This window comes from Trifolium pratense, linkage group LG4 (genome assembly GCF_020283565.1).
Source record: "Trifolium pratense cultivar HEN17-A07 linkage group LG4, ARS_RC_1.1, whole genome shotgun sequence".
NCBI classification, from domain to species: Eukaryota; Viridiplantae; Streptophyta; class Magnoliopsida; order Fabales; family Fabaceae; genus Trifolium; species Trifolium pratense.
In genome coordinates, this window is record NC_060062.1 from 19,043,925 (window position 1) to 19,064,089 (window position 20,165).

The 20,165-nt window shown below is 33.2% G+C and overlaps 2 protein-coding genes across 3 annotated transcripts; one reads left to right on the forward strand and one right to left on the reverse strand.

Moving 5' to 3' along the window:
- The first annotated feature begins 2,490 nt into the window (after positions 1-2,490).
- Positions 2,491-11,365, forward strand: LOC123924247 (something about silencing protein 10). Of its 2 annotated transcripts, none has more exons than XM_045977074.1 (17): positions 2,491-2,693; positions 2,923-3,055; positions 3,166-3,257; positions 3,435-3,504; positions 4,871-5,016; positions 5,161-5,283; positions 5,462-5,574; positions 6,851-6,938; positions 7,605-7,784; positions 9,055-9,225; positions 9,333-9,410; positions 9,511-9,650; positions 9,730-9,856; positions 10,273-10,544; positions 10,652-10,715; positions 10,806-10,874; positions 10,979-11,365. In XM_045977074.1, exons 2-17 carry the CDS (start codon positions 2,938-2,940, stop codon positions 11,108-11,110), a joined length of 1,983 nt encoding a protein of 660 aa, XP_045833030.1. In that variant the 5' UTR covers positions 2,491-2,693; positions 2,923-2,937; the 3' UTR covers positions 11,111-11,365. The 2 variants fall into 2 exon arrangements, with proteins under 2 accessions (XP_045833030.1, XP_045833031.1); XM_045977075.1 differs by having other exon boundaries at positions 2,518-2,693; positions 9,055-9,222.
- A 1,400-nt stretch (positions 11,366-12,765) lies between these two features.
- LOC123924248 (eukaryotic translation initiation factor 2A) lies at positions 12,766-17,479 on the reverse strand. The gene is made up of 13 exons (XM_045977076.1): positions 17,244-17,479; positions 16,775-17,129; positions 16,252-16,438; positions 15,876-16,110; positions 15,712-15,780; positions 15,234-15,335; positions 14,931-14,971; positions 14,012-14,145; positions 13,806-13,869; positions 13,622-13,718; positions 13,409-13,527; positions 13,278-13,300; positions 12,766-13,190 (listed from the first exon to the last, which is right to left on the reverse strand). Exons 1-13 carry the CDS (start codon positions 17,281-17,283, stop codon positions 13,106-13,108), a joined length of 1,551 nt encoding a protein of 516 aa, XP_045833032.1. The 5' UTR covers positions 17,284-17,479; the 3' UTR covers positions 12,766-13,105.
- Between the last annotated feature and the right edge of the window lie 2,686 nt (positions 17,480-20,165).

The window sequence follows — 20,165 nt, forward strand, 5'->3', positions numbered from 1 at the left end:
AAATTCCAAAAATATACTATTTATTTATTATATATATATTTAGTTAAAAATGGTCTGATCCGGTTGAACTCCGATCCGAAAACTTTAAACCAATAAATATTTGTACTTTGCGGTAACATTGTGCCTAGGCTTGATAATATTTCTGAAGTCGCCACTGATGTAAACCAATCTTGCAATTACGACAAACTCGTACTAGGAAACAAGAGTAAAAGCAGTGCTACGACGAAACAATGATATGTGGTAGGCGATGACATGTTTTAAGTTCTCGTATGGGCTTTGAGAAACATAGATAGAGAGAGAGTGTGTCTCGTTCTCTGTTTTTTCTTTTTTTTAAGTAAAATTGAAGTAAAATAAAAATGATTCCTAAGATGAATCGAGACCATTGATGTTTAATTTGCCACATGTCTTCTTATTACGAAGGAAATGGAGAAGGCCGTTTTCTCTCCAAAGGGAAAGGATTCGGACTCTTACTTTCATATTCTTGTAATTGTTAGGCTAACCCAAGTGGCATTACTTCTCAAAAAACAATTTCCTTTATGCAACAATGACTCTTTTAAAATGTTTTTTTTTTCTAAATTGCATCTATCGGAACACAATTTTTTTTTTTTTTTTAAATTAACCAACGCTTATATTTTCTACCCATAACTAAGTAGCTTTGATTTATTCATCATACCAGGAGATACGTAGAGCAATAGACCACTCGTCAAGCACAATAATAGCAACACATTGTTTCTCTCTATTTAAAAACAATTTTTCGTTTCAAATTTTAATTTGCAGTCAATAATTTGCAAGTCTTTTTAATTCGTAGATTATATATAACGTCAAAAAGAGACATCGTAGATTATATATAACTAAGCAGCTTTTTTACGCCTCATAAGACTTGCTCCGTCAATAATTTTTCATTTCAAATTTTAATTCGCAGTCAATAATTCGTAATCTACGATGTCTCTTTTTGACATTATACGTAAAGATAATTATTTTTTATGTATTTTGAATTTTTTTTATTAGGGTCCATTTTTAATATTTAAACAAGGCCTTCAAATAATCGGGACCTGAAAATTTATAATAAACACAAGTTAACAAATAAATGATGTGTATAAATGCTATTTAAACACAACGTTTACGATACATAAGCGACAACATACAACATTGTGCACAAATACATGATTAAATTTAACAAATAAAACTTACAATGAACACAAGTTAACAAATAAATGATGTGCTGGGAAGTGATGAGAAAGGTGGTGGCGAAGAATAATATTTTCAAAATGACGTCTTAGCAAACATCGAAGAAAACAAATGAAAATATGCTTCAGAAGAAACTTTCATTTGTCTCTTGAAACTCAAAAGTGAATAACAAAATTTGAAGTCTTGTCAATTCCTTCCTAATTGTTTCACCAAATTCTTCAACGAACAAAGTAAACAACTCGCTTTCCGTGCCTGATACGCTTTCCGTGCCTTCTCCCTTTCCCGCTCAGCAGCAACCCTCTCGCTCTCGCTCTCGCTCTCGCACTCAGCAGCAACTCGCTCTCTCTCCCTCTCAGTAAGAAGCCCCTCTCTTTAGGAAGCACCGACACCTCTATGATTATGCGTGTCGCGGTGTCCGATACGTGTCGGTGTCCGACACTCGTATGACACTCGTCCGACACGTGATAGCTCATACCGGTGTCGGAAAAAATTCAATTTTTCCTTTAGTTTGACACTTTGATCGGTGTCCGACACTTGTAAGACACTCGGATGACACGTGTAGGACAAGTGTCCCAAAAAAATAATTATTTTTTCTTTGCTTGTACTCTCTTTAGGTACATATTAGACATATCTGCAAGAGTTAAAGATGTGTAGAATCAACAATATTGATCAATGTGAGATTGAAGACATTACATTTGATTACGATATTTTTAGTTTTTTCGATCGCAGATGGATAAATAAAGATAAAATACTATCATATCTTGTTTTAAAACTTTTTTAAAAAATAACTTGCTCAAATTAGATTTACATGTATATATTTTTATTCTCAATTTATATGTTTTATAAATATGTAGCGGTGTCGGTGTCCTATATTTTTTACATTAGCAGTGTCGTTGTGTCTGTGTTCGTGTCGTGTCGTGGTGTCCATGTCGGAGTCTGTGCTTCATAGCCTCTCTCTCTCTCTCTATCAGTAAGAACCCTCTCAGTAGCTCATTCCCTCGCCTAATTTTAGCTTAACTGTCAGAAATGTCAAAACTTTAGTGTCAAACGTCATGACCGGATTTCGAACCTCGACCACTCCACTTTGTGTACGCGAGTTTTTAATGATTTTGTGATTTCGTCTATCAACTAAAAAAAATTTGACCGGAGTGATATTTAAAATTATCTTTTAATTTTATTTATTAATTTTTCTGACAGAAAACTATAAAACCTCTCGTTAATAAAAATCTGTGAATATTTCTGTCACAATTTTTTTTAAAACTCTGTCAATAAAAAATAAATAAATCTGTTAGCGTGCAAATAAATAAAAATAAGAAATGGCAAAAAAAAAAAAAAAAAACTGAAATTAGGTTCCAAAATATGAAATTTTCGTTTTCCTTGTGACAGTAAATTTGAGCTCTCGTAAACCCTAAACCCATTCTCCCAAGCAGAGCCTGTTGCCGCCACGAAAGGAGCTCGCCACCACGCCTTTCGTCGACGACGTCAAGCCCTCACGACCAAACCCAGTAAGTTCACATAGTACCCATTTCCTCACTATTTTTCTTTATCATTGCTTCATCTAAGAACACTTCAAAATCTCAACGTTTTTTTTTTTGAGTTAATCTGCACGTGTTAGTTCAGGTTTTGTTATTGGTGTTTCTGATTTTCTCTCATGCATTTGCAAATTAACTAAAAAGCTTTGCTAATTTCTGTTTTTAATTATTTAATTTGGTATTATTTTTGTCCGATCCTTAGAAAACATAGCACAGGATGGGGAAAAGAGGAGGGAAGAGTTATCAGAAGAAAGATGTCAAAGATGCCACAACAACTTCTCGGCGCGACCGTCATGTCTTTACTGCTGAGGACATGGACGATGACATTGATGCCTGTAACTATTTTATTTTTACTTTTGCTGAATAAAAAATTGATTATAAGTTGTTTGATATGAAGTTGGATTTGTTTTACTGACTAATTTGTGTTGATGATTTTTATTTGCAGTTCATAAGCAGAGGGATATTGTTCCGCTTGACATAAATGCTGATTCTGGAGAATCAGATGAAGATGATGAAATACCTATTTTCGAGTCTAAGGTTTTGATTGCGATAAACTCTTGATTTGTAGTTATTATAATGCGGAATCTGATTTTGTTTTTAACTTAAAGATGTTAATTTACTTCTGAGATTTTATGCTGTACTTGTTTTTAACCTTTATTTTTGTTGTTGTGTGCTTGTCTCATTTGTTTTCATTCTTTTGGATGGTGGTTAAAGGATATTGATAATGAAGAAACCGATGAGGACGAGGAAGAGGATGATGATGGCAAGAGCTTTATGTCAAAACGTAAGTATGATATTTATTCAATTACTGAACTAAATTTTATAAAGATGGATGATGATATATATCAAGTGGAAAAATTAAGTATTATATTTAAGGATTTGGTGTAATTGTAAATGTATCATTCCTGCCCAAGAACTGTTGCTAGGGAAACTGTGAGCGTGAGGTTGAATCACAATGCATGCCTCTACTGTGTACTTACTTGCTCTGTGTCCTTGTAGAAACCTGAATGACAAACAATCCATTCTATTATGGACTTCTAGAAATTTAGGGATTATTAACATGCACATGTCTTTTGTTTATGTGAAATCTTAATGGCCACTAGAGCAAGACAGACCTAAAAGTCTTATGTATAGTTGTTAGCATATAGCATATGTTCTTGCTCACAAGTCGCCCCCCGGTTTTTTATTGAAACTACTTTTATCAAATCCTACAGTCTGTTTGTAGTGTGCTTAGTTAGCTTTGATTCATAAACCAAAAAGAGATAATCAAAGATAAATTGGACTTAAATAGTTGTTAACATCAACAACAACAACAATCAAGTCTTTTTCCACTAGGCGTGGTTTGTTACAGGAATCGATCAACACCAGAAATGTCAAAAAATAGGACATTTGCTCAATTTGTCTTACTGATGGTTTTGTACGCTGTCTCCAGACATGTCAAAACCACGTTAGACCAGACTATTTTCCATCCTTTTTCCGATGGGAAATTCCCCAATTTTCTAATCTTACTATGTATTGGACAACCACTCTTCTATTGTAGCATTCTTATCTTTACGACACAATTTATATTATAAAAATCACATGTATGTAGCTTTGATTGCGTGCTCAATTTCACGTTCTGGTTGTTCAAACTTCTGAAAACTGGTCGAGGCTGTGTAAAAAGTGATTTATTTATTAGAAATTTTACGTAAAGCGGAAGCTATGTTTCATTTTACTTTAAATATGAAAATCACATTTGATTTTAAAAAGTATTTACAAACTTACGATTACGGCATTTTCAGAATCTACTAAAAGAAGTTTCTCAAAATAATCATATATTTGTTTTTTTTCCTTCAAAAAACATTAAACAAAGATTCTAATAACTTTTTTCATGTTATTTTTCTTTTTAAGAAAAAAGTATGCGATTTTATTTTTCAAGAAAATGGTGAATCAGTGCATTTGTAGTTAATTCATATCGAACATTTTGCATTCCTTCAGAGATACATAGAGACTTATTAATCCACCACTGGTAGTGTTCTGTTTGTTAGAAATTGAAATTTCTGGGTTTTAGAAAATAATATTCAATTAATTTCCCTTGTCAATTTTGGAAGTTTTTAGAGTGGAATTTTTTTAAAAGGTGTGATTCTAATAAATATGTTTGTTTTGCGTAGTAATTAGGCAAAAGAAATTTTTAGATACAGAGCTTGGTGGAGATGAAGACGTAAGTCAAGATGATGATGATGAAGATGACGGAGGTCTGAAATCAACTACAGGTGGACGAAAGTATAAGCACGGTGCTGAGAATCTTAATTTTGAGGTAAGGATTTGAGCATAGTATTTGGAAAGGATTTTGCCATGTGTATAGATGTACATAGATGTACTCCTGGTTTGATCAAGTTATATTTTTCTCCATACTTTTTATTGTTTCTCTTGATTAATTGCAACTTTTTGTTGGCTTAAGCAACAAGCAAGTGATGATGAAGATGCAAAAGAAGAAGAAAAAATTGCATTACAAATGCAAAGGAAAAAAACAACATTCTTTACAGAGGAAGAATTCGAGCTTGCGGGCATAAGTGAAGACAAGGTGAGTTCTGCTTATTATCTCAATGGAATGTGTTGCCTAGGCATGGTCATTTTCCACATTTTTGGATGAAAAACATTTGGGAGGGAGGGATGATAGTTAGAGAAATAAGGGGAAGACATGTTCTTACGAGGTGCAGAATCTGTCAACAAACATTTAGTAAACTTCTATATCTTTACAGCATGCAAAAGATAAAGGAAACAGAGAAATAAAATCACTGGATAGCAATGCAACTTTCAAGGTTGAGGATCTGAGTGCTTTGTCAAAGGAGGAGCAAATGAACGTTCTGTATAGGTTAGAATATTGTCCTTATCTTACCATTGATATATATTGATTGTGTCTTATTAATTATGTTGCCATTTCGTGCGTTGTACCCCTTACTACTGAACCACATAAATGACGTTGCATCCATATCATTCATAGCCGAGAATTACCTTCGGATGATTTTTTTTCTCTCAAAAGTGTGCATATATTGGATTTCCATTTAAAAACTGATATTTTCCTTTTGAATAAAAGCCTAAGCAATATTGCTTTTGAAGGAAAAAAGGTGAGAATGGAGGAAATTTGGCTTTGGTGATTCTCAATTGGAAAACTGATTAGTCAAGGGTAGACTAGTTAAGACCACCTCCTGAAACCATTGGCGAATAGAGAAACATATCTATATACTCAAAATATTAACGACATCAACTAAAAAGCACACTTATCGAAAACTGTGATTAGAAATGACCTACCAAAATTGATTGAAAACGAAAAAGAATGTAAGAAGGGAATTTTGTCCTGCTTTAGATGTAAAGACCTAATTTGAGGATAAACAATGAAAAAAGGAAACCTAGGCAACTCAGTAGAAATCTGAGCTATTTCCTTGATGATCTTATACGCAGTTTGAGAAATGTCTTTGATTGTGTTTGCTGATTCCATTGCTTTGAGTTTTAAATAAAATAATTTTAATTTTGTGATGTGGTTTATGATCTTATACGCAGTTTGAGAAATGTCTTTGATTGTGTTTGCTGATTCCCATTGCTTTGAGTTTTAAATAAAATAATTTTAATTTTGTGATGTGGTTTGAATGCATTACCAATCAGCATGACTTTTTTTGTTGGAGCAGAACCCTTTCAAATGTCTGATATGCTATTACCCAAGATAGTTTTAACCTGCATTCAGCATTAAAATTAGCACTTTTCAGCATAACAGCATTAAAATGGGTACTTTTTTTCAGCATAACAATTGATTTCTGGCAATATTCAGCACAGATCTGGATGAACTCCCACCTTGAGGGGAGCTGTTGAATGCAAATTTCAGCCCATAGTTTCCTTCTACTAAACTAACCTTATTAACTATTGGTGTATTTTCCACCATCATAAATACAAAGTTGAATATAATGTTTTGGGATAGTGTACATAGTAATAATTAGACGGCACAATTGAAAAAGATAATTAATTCTAAATCGAAAAGTGAACATGACATTCATTTTGAAACATATTTTCTTAGCTAAAGTAACAATCATTTTGAAACAGAGGGAGATATAGATTTGCCTGTGCTTCTTGAATTAGTGATTATCTTCTCTTTGCAGGTCTGCTCCAGAATTAGTTGATTGGTTGTCAGAATTAAATGAAGCGCACAAACAGCTTGAATGCAAAATTAAACCATTTTTAAGCAAGGTTTTTCTTTCTTTTATGCTCTTTTTTTTTTACCTGCCCATTTTCTTTACAAGTAGTTACCAAAACCGTGTGAAGAGGTTGACATGTATTTATAGTAAGTTTAATGAATATCCTCTTTTTGTTTGGTGAAAAATGCCATATTCATATTGTGATGTCATGGAACCTAATGAAAGCATGCTCATTGTGATGAATTACTTGAAGTGGCATGTTGCCGGAAAATTGTTCTGGCCGTCTGGGGTCTGTGGACTCTAGAAGAGTAGAATCAGTCACTTAATATATCTAGAGAGGATTTATGGTGTATTTCTTCCTTTCATTTTTTGTGTCTGTAGGTCTTAGAGGTACTTTTTGTTTTATTCTTTTTACCTAGACATTTGAGACATTGTTAGGAATTATATTACTAGTATAATTATATTTCCACTATGTATTTCTTCCTTTCATTTTTTGTGTCTGTAGGTCTTAGTCTTAGGTACTTTCTGTTTTATTCTTTATACCTAGACATTTGAGACATTGTTAGGAATTATATTACTAGTATAATTATATTTCCACTGTCTTTAAATGTATCAATAATAGCTTTCTTTTTCATATTGCATATTTATGTTTTTCTTTCCCCTTGGACGTGGCATGAATTCTATATTTGTTTTACAATTTTTTTCATCTTTCGTGAAGGTTAAAAATGGGGGAATAATTACTGAAGGAGGAGTGCGTTATTTTGAGTTGAAAGAGCTTCTTTTGCTGTCCTATTGCCAAGCTATAACCTTCTATCTTCTACTCAAGTCTGAAGGGCAGCCAGTCGATGATCATCCTGTAATGGCTCGCCTTGAAGAGATCAAGGAATTAATGAATCAGGTATTTTATTTTTAAACTAGCTAATATTTGTGACCGTAAGGATTTTAATGTACTTTACATAGTCATTTACTTGTCATATGAAACATGTTGTTAAATAGCGGGGCAACATTGTAGCGGAATTTAACTAAATTGCTTTTGTGGTACATTATTTAGTACAAAATGTTGTCAAATAGTGGCTATAGCCAGTGTTTTAAAACTGGACCGGTCATTGACCCAGTCAGAGTACTGGGTTTGGTGGTCAAACCGGAGGGCTACTTATTGAACCGTATGACCCAGTCTTTATTTTTTTATTATATTATTTTATAAATGATGGCGCATAGCTTACTATTGGAATCCCATAAAATAACTTACTGTTGGAGTTTTGTTTTTTGCTATTGGAGTTGTCTTATTATATTATTTTTTTAATTAACTTTCATATATTTATAGCCCAAACAGTGTTACCATCTACATTTTTTTAGTGTCATCTTCATTTGATAGTGACCTCTTTTATTTTTCTTCTCTCAAGTCTCAACCCAAACCGTCATTGCTTTTTCCTTTTCACTTGGCTCATCATGTATTCTTCCACCTTCGATTTTCACAGGATTTCAGTGCTTCACGTTTTGGTTGCTTTTCTTTTTGTTTTCATTTTTGTTTTTTCTGCTTCTGGAGCAAGTTGAGTCAGCTGTTTGATACCGGTTTAATGACATCATCACCTGTATCAATGCATTGCCGGCCCGATGACTGTACCATACTGGCAGTAATGGGCAGTCCAGTCCGAATTTAAAATGCAGGTTATAGCACAGTTGTATAGCATAATTTTAACAAACTGCTATTTTTACTATTTGCGATTGACAACACTGCATATAAGCTTGATCGAAATGAATACATTATACATGTTCAGCTTCTGCTAGATGGAGTCGAATATTAGTTATTAGAATGTCTATAGCTTTCGCATATTGTGTACTACCCATTAATGACGGAATCTGGAGGAAGTATATGTAACAATATTGAACTTATTATAAATTAATAATATTATTATCATTTTAATCCTGTATTTTATATTGGATAGTTTATTATACAGCATACATCTTACATTGGTAGCCTTGCTTACACATGGAGGACTTTGTATACTTCATGCTAGATCAATGCAAGAACTCTCTAATGTGAAAAGTGCATAGTTATCTTTATTTAATTTACACCTTAGGTGCACAATTACACGGAAACATCAGATCTGATATGTACTTGGTTGTCTATAGATTTTGCAATTTTCTAATCATGCCTCACTCGACAGATAAAACAACTTGACGAAGAACTTCCAGTTGAACTTGAGGACATCCTTAAAGGAAGTAGCGCGTTAGAAACAGTAGTCAAATCAGATAACAAGGATGCTCCAATGCAAGCCGATTCTATCACTAAAAACCAAGAACAACCTCTGGTCTCTGTTAGATCAACAGAAGCAGTGGTAGTGATTACTTCTTATTCTTGGCTTATATATTTATATGTCTTAATTATAATCTTAAAATGTGACTGCAAGTCCTCAACTGTTAATTTGTTTATGTATTGCTGCAGTCTAGCAACATAGTTGAGATGAAAAAATCAGATGCCTCAAAGGACAGTGTACAAAAAGGAAAAAAAGTAAAAAATCAGGTGAGTTATAGATCTCAGTTTTTTTAATCTCTGAATTTATTTTATTTATTGCTGTGAAAGGGGTTAATAATAATTTGACTGTTGCACCTTAACATGGCAGAAGGATCACATTGGCGCACAGAGTTTGGAAATGTTGAAAATTAGAGCTTCCCTTGAGGAAAAATTGAGACAAAAGGGTTTGTACAGTCAAATTGCTCCAAATCCTAGTAATTCTCTGAAGCGTTCAAGACCAGCTAATGGGTATAGCTTTACTCTTATATATCCCTTACTTTTTGTTTCCAACATCTGTGAACTTACTGGCAATTTACAAATTTCACAGCCAGCTTGCAACATATGACGATTTTGATGATGATGCTGTGGGTGTTAATGGTCCAGCTGGAATGTCTAATGGTCTTGTCTCCAGTAAAGTTTCACCGTTTGTTAGTGCTAATCTGAAGAAACTCAAGGTACTAAAATTGAGATTTTGTGGACAGATTCTGATTTCTAATTTCATTTGCAATTGTAAACTACTTACAATTAGTGTCCTTTTGGCAGAACCTTTTCTGTATAAATTTGCCTTTTACTACACAATTCTTTTTCAAATATAGATTAAAAAACGTCAAACTTAAGAAAGACTAAAATTTAGACAAGTTCAAATAACATTGGTGCCCGTCTTTCTGCTAGTATCTACGATTCTACAGTGCTTCTTACAGGCTAACCACTGAATTATTACCCAAACTATTGCTAAGTGTAGTTTGTTCATATAAAAGTACAGAATCTGCTGTCTGTGTTATTTCACGATCTCAGATGAAATCTTTTCATTGTTATCATTTTTTATATAGTCTGTTTTTGAAACATCTGACTAATCCCTTTTTGTGCTAAGGTGGCTTCTGGTGATGATGATTTGCCCAAGAGAGATGTTTTTGGGGAACGACGGAGGAAACATGAGGTTCGGGTGATGGCTGGTGCTGGAGTTAAGACTGAGGATGACAATGGTGATGATCAAATGGATAATCTTGAATCTCATGAAGTTGATGATGAAGAGGAGGACTCTGAAAGTGGGGGAGACTCGGAAAATGAATTATACAATCAAGCAGAAAGATTGCAAGCTTTAAAACGTGCTTCGAAAACTGCAACCTACTCGTCCAATTCAAGGTGAAGTTTTGGATCCCTTTTGCCTGGCAATTCAAGTTGCGACCTACAAGGATATTTATTTTTGCATCTTTTTCTATATGAAAATAAAGATTGTTTTGCTTTTGCAGTAAATCAGCTGTCTCCTCTCTGGCAGAGGACACTGTGGATGGAAAGCGCTATATCACTTCTCAGGTTCTTAATTGGTCTCTCAGGTTTTCACTCTAATCGTTCATATGTTTCTGCAAATTTGTAAGCCTTAACTTGGTCACCAATGTGTTGTAGATGTCGAAGAACAGAGGGCTAACTAGAAGTCGCAACAAGAATAAAAAGAATCCTAGAAAGAATTACAAGGTATTTCCACTTACTCTGTTGTTAACAGACTCTTCAAATTTAAATGTTCAACTGTTGTCTTTATTGTTTACTATTTTTCATTTTCTTGCTAACTCAATGTGCAGCTCAAGCATCAAAAAGCCCTTAGGAATCGCAAGGGACAGGTTCAGGCTATCAGAAGTCAAAGTGCGCCTTATGGTGGGGAGTCCACTGGAATTAATGCAGCTATCAGTCGAAGCGTTAGATTCAAGAACTGATATATTATCAATACGTTTGACATTGTAATATTACACTACAATATCATTCTATTTTTCGGTTAATTTTGAACCGCCGCACCTGCGTAGATGGGAGTATAACTTGCATGATTGTTGGTTGGAAAAGGAACATCTTTGGCATATAAAATGTTGTCAAGTTGTCAATTTTGGTAGTATTTCAGATTGTTGTATTTTACTTTTCAACTTTTTAAATGACAACCTAAGTTGCTCAAGATATGCAGACTTGAGATTCAACTAGGTAAATGAATTATTTCCATTATAAAATTAATGTATGGTAATTAAAAATAAAACAGCATTTGTTGCATGAGAAATTGAGTTTTTCAACCTTGTCATTGGTTATATAGAATTGGTTGATGGTGCAATTAAAATTCAGTTTTTCAACCTTGTCATTTTTTATATAGAAATGATATTTGGGCACAAATTTGTCAGCAGTAGTAGACAGTAATTAATGTTTGTGTTAGTTCTGGAAGGGTAGCTCTGTTTGTAGATATTAGAGATATTATTGGAAGAGCTGAGGTTTGAAATTGGATTCTCCACTTTTCCACATTTAGTGAGTATAGTTTAGCTAATATACAATTTGACCAAAATATTTAATATTGGTGTTATAATTTAATAATTTATTATTGATTTATTTAACGTGGTTAATTATGATTTTGAATGTCAATACTGGTGATTTTCAGGTGTATGAATATACATGATGGCCATTATAATCATTCAAATTGTGTTTAAATTTACATGATTTTCAAGTTTTTAATATACACGGTCTACAATTTGTGTTTAAACTTACATGATTTTCAAGTTTTTAATGTGACTACATAAAAAAAAATATTTGTATTCTTTAATTAATGAATTTTGACACATTTTTATATTCATTTAATCGCGTACTACCTGTGTTCCTAATGTTTCTTATTATTATAAGAGTAAATTTACTTTTTAGAAATACATTAATTATTTAATCAATTTAAAAAAGTGATTTTTAATACTAAATATAATTATGTATCTAAACCGTTTTAATTATCTAAATTGTTATCGTAAAAAAAAAAAATTATCTAAATTGTTGTATAGTTTAGTCCCATGTGTCAAAATAGCACACCTTCATTTCAATATCATATTTAAGTTGCTCTATAAACAGAACTACCTAGCCCTATCAAACCAGTTGTCATAATCTTCTAAAACAGCTTTAGCTAGGCTGAGTATGGAGAGGAAGCAAGGTCTTGCTTTTGGAGAAGGGGGGTAGAATAAAAAGTAGAGAATTTTGTAGAAAATGATAGATAATTGCTTATGATTAATATTTTAAATTTTAAAAATATAACACTAGATTGAATTTGAAAAATTAATATAATCCCACGAAAATCCTTTTCCAATACAGATTTTGAATGCTTGCAAAATTACTCCAAACACCAACATGTCCAAGTGAGAAATCGGCATAGAATCACGTGCATTACATAATAACTTATAAATACAACCCAATTTTACATTCATTGATTAATTAAACGCATTATAATTGCTAAGTTTGTAAGCCTTTCGATGTTTCTTTTTTATGATTATATGCATATACGGTAAAACCAGTAGAAAGTGGAAGTTCAATCTCAGCAATGGAACTTAAGTTCCTCATCGAATGGAAAAGAGTGGGCGCGTGAATGTAATATCATGCATGTAAAATATACTTAGTAGACAAAATATACTGTGTATGTTTGTGTAATCTATTTCACTTCTCCGATAAATGCTTCTATTATCGCGAGAAGAAATGGTTTATCGTCTCTCCCAACTTATGTTGCAATTGGAAAATAAACAAAGGACAGAGCCAATACAAAATTTAATCATCTCAAAATCTGATCAAACCAAAACTGCCTAAAGTTTGCTACCGGGACCTGATACAATTAAATCTAGGAAATTTAAGCTGAATATCAAATTTTTCAAGCATTTGATAGCAGTAATAGAGGTGTTTAGAATGAGGCCGGGAGAATTGTGATGCAATCACGAACTGGCATCTGCAGCAGCCTTTTTCTCCTTCTGTTTCTCCCTCTTTTTCTTGTTTCGTAAAGCATTCTTGCTCAATGTTCTGAAATAATCAATCATTAACATATTTTAAAACAGCATATAAATCGTAAGAAACTTAAAACTAAGAAAGGGAGGGAAAGGTGCTTACTCTGCCGAGCTCTCTCCTAACAACTGCAAATACAAATAATTTTGGCATCATCAGAACATTAACTAAAAAATGTATTGCTGAAATTTATATTGATGATTTAAAAAAAAAAAAACAATGACAGATCATGTTACCTGTGCCTGAATAACAGCCGCAGTCTTAGCATGTGGCGGACGATATGCGGCAGGTTTTTGTGCAGTTGGATTGGCAGAAGGGGCTTTTGTAGATGCCTGGGTTGGTTTTGATCCTTGACCTGCAAAAAGTTGATGGTCTTCAAACCTCAAAGAACAAAAGATATAAAAAGTCATCACAAAATGAAATATTACAGAATAAGCATGTCAAAGAACCTGATGGTTTTTTATCTTCAAGTTTTACCGAGTCTAGAGACTTGATTAATTCAGTAATGTCACCAAAGTTACTTGGTGACTCTGGTTTCCAATCAGCCTGGAAATAGTTTCCACACAATTCAATGAAATCTGTGAAAAGGATATACAAAAGTCATAATCAGCAAGAGTTCGAGATACTACTGACCTGGTACAATTTGTCAAACATCTTCTTGAAGTACAATGACCCATTATAGTGAAAAATCTTGATCCTTCAATAGAAAAAGAACAGAATAAAATGAAAAATGCATTCATAGTGAATGAAAAAGTATGACCTATCAAGCGCCGATGGATAAACAATGGAATATTTTCAGGCAATGACTAGATCAAGGCCCCACTAATGGCCAAACATACCCGTTGTCAACTTGAAGCCTTGGAGCTGTTGTCGCTGTCATGAAATAGCACCCATCTGGAGACCATTCACTTGTCACGGACCATTCAGCCTTGGTTGCTGCAAGCTGTTTCTTTTCTATGTAATCCCAAAATACCTAGAACATTATAATGGAAAAAATATATGAATTCCTCATAAGAAGCATGTATTTGCAATCGTGCATGCATTTGAGCATACTTAGCGGAAAAAGGAAAAAAAAAATTCAATTATTGTTTTAATCTTCTAATTATTTTATTTTTATGTTGAAAAAACTCTTGCACGTAGGAATCATACTATCATAGTGACTTCATGTCAGATGACTACTCGCTATGGTCACCATGAGAATTGCTTATGACATTCACATAACTATTATGCAACATTCTCATAGTGGGCCAATGTAGTATACATGTTACTCTTATAACCTTTATATTTGTGTGCCCACTTTATACCAAATATTCGTTATACCCTATATTCTTATCATTGATATCATGTATCCTTGATATCACGTATCAATGACTCATGAGATGTAGTGATCGGTCTACTCACCCAATGTCTTAACATGTTATTATAGTCCTTATTAACACTAGTCTTCCAAACTTGAAAAAAGAAAGAAAAAAAAAAAGAGAAATGCACTGGATTAATCCTCGGAAAATAGAATAAGAATGAGAAAGAGAAAAGAGCAAGAACCAAAAACAAGCAGAAGCATAAAAAATGTAACATATTTAGTGATACTATCATACTACTAAGCATCTAAAAGTGATTGTAAATCATAATTTTATTTTCTATTTTCTATTGAGGTTAATTGGTACTAGTACTCCTAAACCCAATGATGCACAAAATATCTTCCATCAGAAAGTAAAAATCAAAGAAAGCATAATGATTTAATCAGTCGGGAGAACATACCATATCACCAGGCAAGTTACCGAATCCAGCCAAACATAAAACTGCAAATAGTCAAGGGCACACAATACAATAATGTTTTTACTTTTTAGTTTTACCCAGATCTAGATACTTTATATCAAAAGAATAATGAACCTCTACAAAGTTTCTATCCCTCCCCAAAACCCTCAAGGTCCCTTAGATTTAAAAGAGAAAGAAACCTCCTGGGCTAAGCATATAAGTTTTTTTTTTTTTTTTTGACTAAAGCATTATAAGTTTTGTTTATTAAATAAATACAATGAATGCCAAATCAACAGCTGAGGATACATTTCCCTTTCGGGTTCCATCGAATAGTGTTGTAAGGACCAGTTCCAAGCTCCAGTAGAGGATTGCACTTCTTGTCAAACAGAGTTGCTTTAGCAGGCATAACTAAAAAATGTTAAGGAAAAAAAATCCAACCATTGAAAAAAAATGGATTAAAGGAATGCAGAAACAGAATAACTATCTGACTTCTTAAAACCGTAAAGCATATATAAGAAGGCTTAGGTTTTTTAATACACACAGAAGATAGAACCAGCTCTACTGTTTTTGTCAAAGTGTTTCCTGATTTAAGTCTAAAATTATCCCAAAAAGTATAAAGTGATCTTGCAAAATGGGTCATGACTTTACCATATGTCCTGCCTGTGAATAATAATCAAACCAAGCTCTGGTATCTTCAATAAATATCAAAATTCAAAAGCAGTATATTTAGTACACATCATTTATTTCCATTTCCATATTGTACATATCACATAGAAAAGGATACATCCATACACAACAGCAAATTCTAAGCCTGAATATGACCACTGAGCATCATGAATAGGCCCCTCTTTCCCTGCCAAATATTTTTAAAAATAAAATAAATTGTTATCCACCTTATGGATTTTCTAGAGCCAATCATCAGTTCTTTTAATAACAATAAGAACTTACGAAGAGGAACTAATCCTTCATGCACCCCATCTGTTGTAAGGTAGTATAACTTCGATTCTCCATAGTAACTCTGATTGGTTTTATCAACATCAGACTGCACCAAAATTAGAAGTCCAGTTGAACCATGATTCCATTTAAGTTGGGTGGTAGAACATCGGAAAAAGCTCCGTCGGGCCACAGGTTGACCTTGGGAAGCATTTCCACAAGCAAATATTTGTACACTAGCAGGAACACCCTACAACGATTCATGGAATTTTATATATTAGAAACCTAAATAACAGCATGCCAAATAGCAATAATACCAATTCCTCATTCATTTGGTCACAACAAGTTCGCCAAGTCTCCATGATTAAACACTACAATGGGGGACACAAACCTTGGATTCCGGAACAAATGCAGCTACATGAGAAGCAGGTGAACTAGAAAGCTCGGCAGAAGCAACTCCTGGAACTCTTAACCGATTAATAAATCCTTTAGAAAAATCCCCAGAGTCGAAAAACTGCACCTCATTAGTTGCTACACGGCATGCAGTAGCTTCATCGGAGCTGAATTGAATCGAAGGCCTGAACAACACACACAGTGACAGTTAAAACATATGCCACGTTGAAAATGTTAGAACCTGTTTGGTTTGAGAAAACATTTTCCATTTTCATTTCCTGCTTTTACTTTTAAAATAGCAAGTTTTCATTATTTCCTCTACAAAACAAAACAGGAATCAAACTCAAAACAGACAGTTTTGCAGAACATGAAATAACAACAAAAGTTACAAAACAAAAAACGTTTTCTCAAACCAAACAGTCTCTTAGTATCAGGCATTCACAAACAAATCATATATCAACATTGCATCATGATAAACTCACAATAAAAACTTATTCATTTCACAATTGAACAATACATACCAATTGGTTTTTGTCAAATTCTTCTGAGAATGTTGATAAGCAATATCACCGGTCTCCGTTTTCCATAATGTGACATTCTTATCTTGCGGCCCAGAAGGTTTTTGAAATGTTTGCAAATAAGTTCCACAAGGAGACAAAACAGAAGCCACGAGATTAGGAACTTCAAAAGACCTAATCTCTTTAGAATTCTTACAATCATAAATACTAATCACAGAATTAGATTTCACAACCATAAGCAAAGATCCATTATCACTAAATTTTGCATTCAAGCAATTAACTTTATCAAGTTTGACATTAGGTTGACCATTTGGGAATGGAGGTCCAGTCCATAGTGATAATTCTTCAGGCCTTCGAACTGAAAAATTAGCAAAAAAATAAAAAATTTAAAAATTACAGTGATACAAAAACATAGCAATGGTTACAAAAAAAATGAAATATAAAAGATAATGAGTATTTATTTGATACGTACCTAATATCTCGAGAGAAGGTGAATGGTTATCTAATGCCATTGGAGAAAATGCTGAGCTGACAGAGTAAGAAAACAACACAGTAGCACCGCGTTCCGACTACTACGTCACCTGCCGACGTGTCACCGAACACCGAGTATCCCACCACTGTGTCCGCGGTCACCGTGAGTTGGTGGTGTCGAGGGATTCAGTGTTGTTGGAACTATACGGAGATTTTAGGGATTTAGTTTACAACTGTACATCATTTAATTATGGGATTTGCTATAACACACCCACCCATTTTTATGAAGGTGTGCATTAGCAACATACACCTTAGGGTGTATTTAATTACTTTTTAGTTATTAGTTGCTAAAACACACCTTCTAAAAAATTAGTGGGTGTATTCTAGCAAATGCTTATAGGAGTTGCTAACGTACACCCACTTATTTTTTAGAAGGAGTGTTTTAGCAACATGCACCTCAAGGTGTATGTTACCACTTTTTAGTTATGACTTGCTAATACACACCTTCTAAAAAACAAGTGGGTGTACGTTAGCAAAACCCTTTAATTATATATATATATATATATATATATATATATATATATATATATATATATAGGGAGGGATCAAATTACACCGGTGTAACATTTGAGCAATGTTACACTGCTCAATAACGCTTTAACGAATTCAAATTTTACAAAATCCACCGTTGGATTGAAAGCTTATATCGTATAGATCATCCATGTTGAATTTTACAAAAATCTAAAATCGTTTGATATGTTATTGAGACCGATGAAGATTAATGGTTTATGCGTTTTTATTTAATACCGTTAATCTTGATCTATCTCAAAAACATATCAGACGATTTTAGATTTTTATACAATTCAACATGGATGATCTATACGATATAAGCTTTCAATCCAACGGTGGATTTTGTAAAATTTGTATTCGTTAAAGCTTTTGAGCAGTGTAACATTACTCAAATGTTACACCGGTGTAATTTGATCCCTCCCCATATATATATGAGGAGGGATCAAATTACACCGGTGTAACATTTGAGTAATGTTACACTGCTCAAAAGCTTTAACGAATACAAATTTTACAAAGATTAATGGTTTATGCGTTTTTATTGAATACCGTTAATCTTGATCTATCTCAAAAACATATCAAACGATTTTAGATTTTTGGACCGTGGGATATTGATCGAGTGGTCAAGATTTTAGGAAAAAGAGAGAAGGAGACGATTGAGAAAAGAGAGGATGCATTGCATTTCAATCTAACTCAAGTATACTTTATTAGTTTATTTTATTTTTTTACACACAAAAACTCGTTTTTTTTTTTTTACTAAAATAAAAGATATTCATTCAAATTGGTAGAGTACATTAGATTCAAGTAAAAATTTAATGCCACTAAAAACGAAAAGGATGAAATTGCGAACAAACTCACAACATCCAAGTTAATAGCGTAAAACGACATCCTCATGCCTACAAATAATGTGATAAAATTAAAGTAACTGAAATACTTATGCCTCCGGATCTGCATCGTTGACGAACTTAATCACCGTGTGAATCAGTAGTTGACTGAGGTTGATCTGCTAATTCAATCAAACGAACACCGCAACAAGACGAGAATATAAACACCGCACAAAGACGGGACGACGAAATCACAAAAAAACACACAATTTTTTTTTAATCTATGTGAAAACCACTTATTTAGATTAAAACAAACCGAAAAAAATGGAAATGGGTGATTTTGGGTCTTTTTTATGAAAATAGGAAAAGAAAACTTAGAGAGAATGAGGAGTTTGTCTCTCTAAAAGTAAAAAATTAGGGCCGACTTTCAACACAAAAACTCGTATCATTACTCAAACTAGTATCAATACAAGATGAAATAAAATTAAAAACTTTGGAACAGGCATAAAATTTTGACGCACTTCGAGGTGAATGAACAACGAAATTAGCTTGTCTCTTTACAAAAACTATATCAAAGTTTTGGTGATTTCGTAATAACGTGCGACAATTTTGTATAATAGAATCAAATTTCGTTTGGTGGAATTTACCACTAGCTAGCATGCAATCTAGATCAATAACTACTCATGAACACTCCAATTCGCCATAAACACCATAACATCATCACAAAGTCTTGCTTCCTCTCGCCTTTAAGGGTTGTTAACGCAGAAAAAATAAGCTCTGCAAAGCCTACAGGGCCTGCAGCCACACCTCTCATGCCTTTGGTCCCTTTTTGTTGTAATTGATCTCTTGTTGGCAAGCATTCTCTCGCAATTCTCCACGCAATTTTTTTACTCTTTGTGGAATCTTCATTCTCCATATTTGCATCCAACCACTTGGAATTTTGCAACTCTCGTTGTCAACGTATCCATAGCATACCGATGTAGCAAATGGGCCGACCTACCCAGATCAATAGCTCTTATGAAAATACTGTGTCATTTCATACCATAATGAACAAAGTTTATTATTTATAGGAATCATAAGATGTAGGGCTAGTTTTGATTGATTTATTTTTGAGTTTATGCTAAACAGTTTATGCAAAATAAGCTTTTATGTATTATTGTAAGATTTTTAAGGTAGTTTATCATAAAATAGTTTATAAAAATATAATTTTTGTCGATGAAAACTTATGAATTATAACACAAAAATCTATTTATTTGCATAAGCTATTTTCATAAGTTCAAAAATAAGTTGAATCCAGACGGGCCCTTAATCACTCAAAAAACAAAATTGTAAAAAGAGAAAAGAATTAAATAATATTTATTTTCAAATAATTAAATAAAATGTATTATTATGTGAGAATGATCAAATCTTGTGGCCAAACTCCTATGTCCTTTTCAAGTATTTTTCTATTTAGAGTTAAAGTAGTTTTCAATCTACACACACACATATATATATTAAATTTCTTTTATTGTTCTAATTTTTTTTTTGAAGAA